General features: G+C 41.2%; 1 protein-coding gene across 1 annotated transcript; it reads left to right on the plus strand.

Moving 5' to 3' along the window:
* The first annotated feature begins 520 nt into the window (after positions 1-520).
* Positions 521-7554, plus strand: LOC108668449. Its single transcript, XM_018155673.1, has 5 exons — positions 521-945; positions 1761-1961; positions 3731-3859; positions 5083-5361; positions 6188-7554. Exons 1-5 carry the CDS (start codon positions 565-567, stop codon positions 6566-6568), a joined length of 1371 nt encoding a protein of 456 aa, XP_018011162.1. The 5' UTR covers positions 521-564; the 3' UTR covers positions 6569-7554.
* The last annotated feature ends 2078 nt before the right edge of the window (positions 7555-9632 follow it).

Raw genomic sequence — 9632 nt, forward strand, 5'->3', positions numbered from 1 at the left:
TGACATTGGAAGCTGCTTTTCTCCAACATGTAGTCTTCGTAAGGGGATATTTGAGTCAGTACGGATTTTTGGACACTGCTGTTTTCAGATGGTCAATGAATGGCCAGCGATCGGTAAGAGGTAATTGGCTTCGGCTGGCCATTTAACATTTCCTCGCTTCTCGTTGAGAGATGCTAACCATAATCACCTTCATGCCGTGAAAGCTTAGTAATTTACGACGTCAGTGTCTCCTCATTCCTTCCACAACGCCTTCATCAGAATTGTTTGTATTCTGGATTTTCACTCCGCATGTGAGCTCGTTCGTAAGAAATGTCTGGAAATGAATGACCTGATGCAGTGATTTGAATGCTTGTCATGAACTTAATGAACTGATGCAGTAATGTGGTGGCTTGTCAAGAATTTAATGAACTGACACAGTGATATGAATGCAGTTCAGGAATGAATTAACGAATTAAGAGAATGAATGAGCTCAAGTGAAGTCTCTTATACACATCTAGATGTGTATAAGAGACAGCCCCACCCCCGCCACCCGCTGGCCTCAACATCAACGCTAAGGAGTTCGTCATGTTGTCACCACATGGGGACCACACGGGGCCCACAAAGCTTGGTATCAGGTCCAGTACCACAACAGGTACCACAGCAGGTACCACAGCAGGTACCACAGCGGGTACCACAGCAGGTACCACAGCGGGTACCACAGGGGGTACCACAATAAAAACGGTCAAAAATTCCGCACTGAAACACAGCAAAAGTTCATCCCACGTGACCGTTAACGGCCACAACGGGGGGGCCATCGCCCCCCACAAGGGGGACGCAACCCCCCTGCTCACCCCCAAGAGAGGGGGCACGACCCTGGTGGGGGGAGGGTGTGGGAAGGAGGGGGCATCGCCTCCCCTACGAGTTCACTTCCCTGACGAAGGGATGCTTGCCGACCCTGGCTACAAGGTGGGGGTTCATCCCTGTAGGGTGAGGGTTCATCCCTGTAGGGTGAGGGTTCATCCCTGTAGGGTGAGGGTTCATCCCTGTAAGGTGAGGGTTCATGCCTGTAGGGTGAGGGTTCATCTTTGTAGGGTTAGGGTTCATGCCTGTAGGGTGAGGGTTCATGCCTGTAGGGTGAGGGTTCATCCCTGTAGGGTGAGGGTTCATCCCTGTAGGATGAGGGTTCATCCCTGTAGGATGAGGGTTCATCCCTGTAGGATGAGGGTTCATCCCTGTAGGATGAGGGTTCATCCCTGTAGAGCGAGGGTTAATAAAAGAAATGAACATAACATTTCAGATATTTTGACGGATACTGAATAGCTTTTAAGTTTATGAAAGTGGCCTAAATTTTTAACGTATAAATTTAAATATGAATAATTTTTTTTAAATTATGTGCATGGGGTTCGAGTCGTTCTGATTCTAGGATCTGTTGAAGGTTTTGGAAAATTTTTCAGAATAATAAATAATCACGTCAATCGCACTACAGCGTAAGATAATTTCTGTACAAATATACAGTTGCAATCACTGCAACATAAAGAGGCAAAAATGCTATTGTGTTAGAGCCTTGCAATCAATGGTACTTATGAATTAGTATCTCCGTCAGACAATCGCCGACTTTTTGAAGGTGAAACTATTCCAATCGCCCGCTACGTGTACTTAGGCCGCAACGTGTACTTGGGCGAGATTTGAAACTTCAGCCCACACGTTTAATAAACGGTGAATAGAAGTTTATTCAATGTTTTTTCAACTAATAAATTAAAGTTATCAAACAACTCCATCAGGCCGGGATGACCACCACCACCACCACCCCCATCATCACCCCCGCCATCAAGCGATCAAAGTCGCTGTCTGCAGCAGACATGTCCAGGGGCGCCGCCCCTCAGCGCCCCCCTGCAGGAGGCAGCACATCAGACAGCGCCCTCGCCGCCCTCAATGACCTCGCGCCCTTCCCTCGTGAAGATGACCTTGAAAAACTAAAAACCGTGCGTTGAATTAACCATCATTAGCACGTATGTTTAGTTGTTCAATTTGTCTTGGACTGAATTCGAGGCTACCTAAATCTTCTCTTTTCAGCCAAGTACGGTGAACCCGTAACGGTGAACCCGTAACGGTGAACCCGTAACGGTGAACCCGTAACGGTGAACCCGTAACGGGGAACCCGTAACGGTGAACCCGTAACGGTGAACCCGTAACGGTGAACCCGTAACGGTGAACCCGTAACGGTGAACCCGTAACGGTGAACCCAAGGACAGTAAAGACATTCTTGATACTCAGTCCAGGTTTACTGCCGGAAAGTTCGACCGTAAATCTGCAAACAATAGAGCATATGTAGTACTCGAAAAAAAAACAATATGAACTTTTAATCTCACTGAAAGGTAACGAAATAGCAAGAAACTCGTTGTACCTAATCGATAGCTACGTACTGAACCTTGCGAATAATCACAAATTTAGGCTGGTAAAAATCTAAATATTTCATCTATGTGTAAATAATGTATGAATGTCAGCAATAGTGTAGAAAACAAAACAAGCATCACACTTACGAGATGTGGCACGTTGATCCTGTTCATCATTTCAATTGACATCATCATCAAGTTTACGCACGTCTGGATAGAAAGAAGATGGAGATTCGGTTACACGTTAATGGCCGACAATAAGTAAAACAAAGAAAAGTCCAAAAAACTACTATTGCATTTCACAATGGGCATAAAAGATTCATCAAGATCAAATAAGCACTAACACAAGACACAGAGAAACAAAGACTTGATATGGACAATGAATGAACTGGATTTCTAGGCAATGAATTAGCTACACATCTTATGCTAACGCAGGAGTTCGTCACCACTAAATGAGACGCCGAATGCTGCACGCTAGCGGGCGGAAGTAAGAGCTAGGCGGATGGTTCTGAGAGAAGGCAGAGCGCTGTGAACCCTAAACTCCAATAGTTTAACTCGCGCGACGCGACACAATTCATTAATTATAGTTGTTTAAATTCAAGCTTAGCTTAGCTTCAATTAAAGCGTAGGAAAGGTACTTGCTATATTAGTAATCCTACCATTTACTGACCACTCTACCACTCCCCCTATCACTCCCCTTACCTCTCCCCCTACCACTCCCCCAGGTGCTGCAGAGACCAGACGGCAGCGGTTCTCGCCTGCACTAATGTTCTGCGATGTTAAGAATCGGCGACAGGCCTACGGCCTAGTAACGCTGAAACCGCTATTTATTATCAAGTTTATGCACGTCTGGACAGAAAGAAGATGGAGATTCGGTTACACGATAATGGCCGACAATAAGTAAAACAAAAAAAAAGTCTAAAAAACTACTATTGCATTTCACAATGGGCATAGAAGATTTATCAAGATCAAATAAGCACTAACACAAGACACAGTGAAACAAAGACTTGCTATGGACAATGAATGATCTGGATTTCTAGGCAATGAATTAGCTACACATCTTATGCTAACGCAGGAGTTCGTCACCACTAAATGAGACGCCGCATGCTGCACGCTAGCGGGCAGAAGTAAGAACTAGGCGGATGGTTCTGAGAGAAGGCAGAGCGCTGTGAACCCTAAACTCCAATAGTTTAACTCGCGCGATGCGACACAATAAATTAATTATAGTTGTTCAAATTAAAGCTTAGCTTAGCTTCAATTAAATCTTAGGAAGGGTACTTGCTATATTAGTAATCCTGCCATTTACTCTACCACTCCCCCTATCACTCCCCTTACCTCTCCCCCTACCACTCCCCCAGGTGCTGCAGAGACCAGACGGCAGCGGTTCTCGCCTGCACATGGAGGTCGTTCGCCTGCTGTTCTGCAAGATCCTGCAGACGACCAGATACGCTGTACCTGCAGCCAGATACTGCATGGCAGTCATAGAGGTAGGAACCATGCTGTACCTGCTGCCAGATATCGCACGCTGTATCAGATATAATATTTAAATTACTGAAATGTGAATCCCGTAGAGTTTCTTCAAATAAATCGGCTTTATCTTCTCAGTCCCGACCCATTTTTGAGTATGACATCCTTAAAAAATTTCAGTTGTCCACCAACATATTGAAAAAAATAATAAAATTACAGAATTTAGCACTTTCGACAACGTAAATTTGGTCTCTAACCTCATCATTGATTTTGAAGAAGTATAGACAGTTTCAACATCGAAAGTGATTTACAATTTGCAACAATTGGCAGAACAAAAAAATTGTATGAAAGCAAAATGGCACAAAAAAATATGTATGAGATTTTATTTATTGTCGGTCCAGTAAATACCACTTTTGAGTTCTAAAAATAATATTAAGGCTCTCATTGAGAACCGCAAGGCTTCGAACAGACTCGGCTCTTCCCTAAGAGTTTCTTCACAAATTCGGATAGACTTTACTCCACTCATAAACGAGATGGCGATATGGATTTTTCCATGCTTACCCAACCCAGCTATTTATTTATAAAAGGTGACCAAGAACAAAAAATGTGTAAACTTTGTATTAAAAGAGTTAAAATGAAAAAAAAATCAATAAACTTTGAATATTATTGTTCATCAAGTCTGCGTTTTTTACACTTTTTTCGAGATGTCACCGAGTTTTAATTTTTATTCTCCATTGAATGGTACACTCGGCATTCCTTGATCAGCCTCCTTTTTGTAGAAATTATCTACCCAAAACTAGCTTTGATCGAGCATGCTGATAGGAGGAGGGAAAATCTCGCATACTAACTGCTCAAATGTGGGCGTTGTGGAAAGTATGAGGGGAAAGATACGTCGTAAATAACTGAACTGTCAGTTCACGACGGGCGGCATGATGAAGGCGAACTCAATGAGAGGCGAGGAATAATACGTGGCTAGTGGTCGGCCTAGTCCAATTAGTTATAGCCGACCGCTATCCATTCCTCGGCCACCTGAAAGCGACCAGTTGCCGTGAGAAAGGGGCTGGCTAGGAAGTCATATTACAAAGAGTACAAGCTCGAGGGTAGCGACTGGCCGAGCTTCGGGCAGATCGAGGATTTCGCACGATGGTCGCGAAAACCTCGCTCTCAGACTTCCCTGGAATCTGACTACTAGCCTTAATAATATTGTTGGTATCAATAACATGCGGTTTGTTTGTGGTTACAGAGAGAAACTGCAGTGGAGACGTTCTTGGAAACGCTGCTCAATTCCTGTCAGGAATACTACCAGGAAAGAGACAAACTGCTGTCTGCCAGCTCATATGCTGGCACTGCAGCAACTGCTGGCACTACAGCTGCTGCTGGCACTGCAGCTGCTGCTGGCACTGCAGCGACTGCAGGCTCTGGAACAACTGCTGGCACTGGTGCAGTTGCTGGCACTGCAGCAACTCCTGGCACTGGAACAACTGCTAGCACTGCAAAACCTGCTGGCTCCCATTTTGGTCCTGCCTGAATTTTATTCAAGAAATGGGTTCCTGACATTCGTGAAATTATAACAATTTTTTGCCGCTTTAAAGTGAATAAATTTTTAGGTTTGGTTGAATTTTCGAGTTGAATTTAAAAAATGGAACAGTACTGCGAGCAGAATGTTTATCACTATTTGGGAAATATGACCCATTTATTTTTCTAAGTGCACATTCAATTTTTTATCTGTTCAATTACTAACAACTCAGGTGCGAGAATATCAAACCCGCATTCAAAATTTAAAAGCTTTTTAATCTCAAACGCGCCACGAATATTTTGCGCCACGTCAAAATAGCGCTGCATTTTTTACGTTTTTGTGGGTCATCCTGACCCAGTTTGGCCTGACAACAAGAGATTATACATCCGCTCATTATACATTATACATCCGTAATTAATACATCCGCTCTCTGCTCCTGATGTGGCTAAGAAAGTGTGTCACTTCTTTTACACTTTGATACAATTGATTTTTTCTGTACATGCACGCGTGAACGTCACTGACAGACTGACTGCTTGAACCGTTCTAAGAAAACAATCGCTTCAGGCACAACCAAATTTGCTTTAGCAAACTTAACAAATTAAAGCTTTAAAAAGCAAAGCTTTAAAAAATTGCTGCCGCAAATAATGAAAAAAATGCAAATAGAAAATTGCAAATTCAATAAAATTTTGCAAATAATGAATTTTTTGCACCCACCTGAAACGAGAATATTTAAAAACACCTTACTTAAATAAAGATATTGCTTATACTACTATATAATAGATATGCATGAGGACATATAAAAATCACTATATAAATGTTCAACATTGCGCAGATCGAGAGCCTCTTCTTCATCCTGACGGGAGTTGGGCTTGACATGGAGTCATGTCTACCATCCATCATGCCACGTGTCATGTCTGCAGCTCGGGACGCTCTTCTGAGCTCTAACATGACAAGCACCAACTTGTCTAACGACCACAAGTCCAGCACTAACGGGCCTAGTGACAACCGATCTATAACAACTAGGCCGTACACCAACGGGCCGAGCATGAACGGGTCTAGCGACAACAAGCCGGGCGGCGACTGGCCTAACATCAACAAGCCCAGCGCCGTACGGAAGACGTTGCTGCAGCTGATCGAGATGAGCGCAGCAAGATGGCAGCTCCCCGCCCCCGCCGTCATGTACTACCACCCCGGTGTGGGGGGCGGCCAGTGAATGGGGGGATGGGTGACCAGTGAATGCCGTCCAATAGTTAACTAATAACTCAGCTGTTAAAAAAATATATAACTATGTTATTAGTTAACGAAGGTATTGAGGCTCTCAGATTATTATGGCTCAAGGTTATTACTTTTGCTACCATAAAAAACTTCGCCAAAAATATGTTTTTTTATAGCAGCGGCTTTTTATTATTTTATCTGAATACAGGGTGTGCAGTGAAAAATTTTATTAATTTTTTAATGTGTGAACTTTTAAATTCGTAAGCATAACGAAAGTCCATCACTTCTCTGTGCTGTAATGCAAAGACAGGTTACGAACAGTTATAAGAAAATCGTACAAACTATTAATTTATGCGCCCGTAAAGTAATGAATCAAATCTCCGCCACTTAGGTAGGAATAACTTTGTCAACATCAAATGACGGAGATGATGTGTCTGTGACGGTTAATTCTATAAATTAAATCTAACAAAATTTGTAATACTGTTAACTACTAGCCGTGGCCGTGCTCACGGTAGTTCCGGCGTGGACTATGACCAGATTATTGAAGGAGTTAAGCACGAGGTGAAGTACGGTATTTATAAAGACAGATATTGGGGCTATGTTGGCCGCTGTTTGTTGATACAAAGTATCAGTTAAGTATCATCAATACTCAACTGATGCTTTGTATCAGTTCAGTATCAGTAATGTCGCACCTCATTAATAATTGTACAAATGTCGCCAGTTTCACTTCGCAGAAGATTTTGTTTTCTTTTAGTGCGCACATAAAGCGCGTGAAATTTTTCTACGCGGAACAATATGTGCGTAAGTTGTAGTTTCGGTTACCTTCTAGGTTGATAAAATCTATTTATTTATTGTTATTCGTAGTGACGTATTAGTGTAGATGAACGGGCCTCTTAAATATCCTTAAATAATATTTATTGTCTGTTAGTTGTATACTTTCTTGTCTCGAGAAACTCTGACGTCCATTAAACTTTTGGGACCTTTGTACTTATCTTTTATTAACCTCGTCTATCTCATTCGTCTGGGGCAATGCTTCAGAAAAATATAACTCAGTACTCACTGCAGTGAGTGACAGAGAGCGCATTTTCTCGTCGACGAAAACGTGACGTCACGGACAGACGGACGGACATGACGAGCACAATAGCGTTTTTTCTATAAATGAAAAAATGCGCCAAAAAAGTTCGTAAATTCGTACATTCGTCAGCCAGCCAATCACTGACAGCTATTCAAATTAAACCCGCCAATCAATGATGGGAAATCATTCACTACGTTTACGTAGAATCATTCCGTCATCAGAATATTTTGCATCAATTTTTCTAATCACCATTTAAATTTTTCCAAACTATTTAAAAAACATATTACAACTGAAATTAGCTGCTACTGAAACTTGATTGAAGTTAGGTTTAGAGACACTGGAATTAGGTGTTTGGCCAAACTCAAAAGACTTGAATTAATTAAGACGTTTTGATAAATAATTTATCCAAAGACAGATAAACTATTATTCGTTGACTCTAAGATATGCTAGACAAATATAGGTAAATTCAAACCACGAGAACATATAAATTCAACATATATCTATAACGCACACTATATGTTTAACCCTGATTAAGTATTAACTAATAATTTAATTTAGCCTTTAAATGCAATGTTTTAGCTTGGATAACTCGCAAATTAAGTTCAACGCCCATAAATAAGTAAATGATGACATGTGCAGTGGTGCAGTGATGAGCTGTTGGCACAGTGATTCTGTGAAGAGCTGTGGGTGCAGTGATGCTCTGATGATGTCACCAATTGTTACATGATGCGCAGCGTATTGGATGGTAATGCAGGAGTCGAAGCCGCGGCCTTAAGGCTGGTGTTGAGAGAGCGGTAAAGCCCGCGAGGCAAATGACTTTGAAACAAGGTTGACTTTATAAGTTGATTCAACCAAACAACGTTTAATTCAACATAAAATGCTGGTGGGGAGGTATTTGCGACCACGGTGTGAAATAATTGCTCTATTCTGACATTGGAAGCTGCTTTTCTCCAACATGTAGTCTTTGTAAAGGAATATTTGAGCCAGCGCGGATTTTTGTACTACGGGCGGTTTTCAGATGGTCGATAAATGGCCAGCGATCGGTAAGCGGTAATTGGCTACGGCTGGCCATTTACATTTCCTCGCTTCTCGTTGAGAGATGCTAACCATAATCACCTTCATGCCGTGAAAGCTCAGTAATTTATGACGTCTGGTCCCTCATTCCTTCCTCATTCCGCCGTCTTCAGAATTGTTCGTATTCGGGATTTTCACTCCACATGTGATGTAGTTTGTAAGAAATGTCTGAAAATGAATGAACTGGAGCATTGATAAGGTGGCTTTTCATGAACTTGATGAACAGATATAGCGATTTGAATGCTGTTCATGAAATGAATGAAGAGAATGAATGAGCTCAAGTGAAATCGATAAAGAAAATATAAAGTTGATTTTTAGGGTAACTCAACAATATTGTGGAGCTGCAGAATGTCTGGAAAATATAATGTCTCGAAAATGCAAGTTATGTACAGAATGCAATTATAATATGGAATGCAGGGGAATGTATGGCTTGTATGACGAGCTACACAGACTATGTATTATCTTCTGTAAAATTCTTTATTATCTACCAGGGGTTATGTTTAATTCCAAATTTCATTGTTTTAATCTTTTTATTCATGGCCTACATTCCTATAATTTTTCAGACCTTGTTTTATGTATGTATACATATTTTTGTGTTCATTTTAGATTGATATATAATTATTGATTCAACAATTGTAAGAAACTTGCCTATTTTCGTTACAAATGCACTTTCCAGCCCGGATTTAGTTACTTGCATTAATGTTGAAAAAAATACTCCTTTACATTGCACATGAAAACCTATTTTCCAAAAAAATATTTATTTTGAAATATACTTTGTATCTATCGTTCCATGCATTAATGTTGAAAAAAATACTCTTCTATATCACATATTAAATATATTTTCAAACAAAATTATTTTAATGAAGTATACTTAATATCATTCGATTAATTTTTCATCCTTTCCCCCATGACC

Source organism: Hyalella azteca, unplaced genomic scaffold (assembly GCF_000764305.2).
Source record: "Hyalella azteca isolate HAZT.00-mixed unplaced genomic scaffold, Hazt_2.0.2 contig16890, whole genome shotgun sequence".
In the NCBI taxonomy this organism is placed as follows: Eukaryota; Metazoa; Arthropoda; class Malacostraca; order Amphipoda; family Hyalellidae; genus Hyalella; species Hyalella azteca.

What these genes read in the sequence shown, in the direction of transcription:
- LOC108668449 (XM_018155673.1), top strand. Translation starts at nt 565, where the DNA reads ATGTTGTCACCACATGGGGACCACACGGGGCCCACAAAGCTTGGTATC. An exon ending in ACCTTGAAAAACTAAAAACC is followed by an intron (nt 1,962 to 3,730) that starts GTGCGTTGAATT and finishes CCACTCCCCCAG; the next exon opens with GTGCTGCAGAGACCAGACGG. An exon ending in ACTGCATGGCAGTCATAGAG is followed by an intron (nt 3,860 to 5,082) that starts GTAGGAACCATG and finishes TTGTGGTTACAG; the next exon opens with AGAGAAACTGCAGTGGAGAC.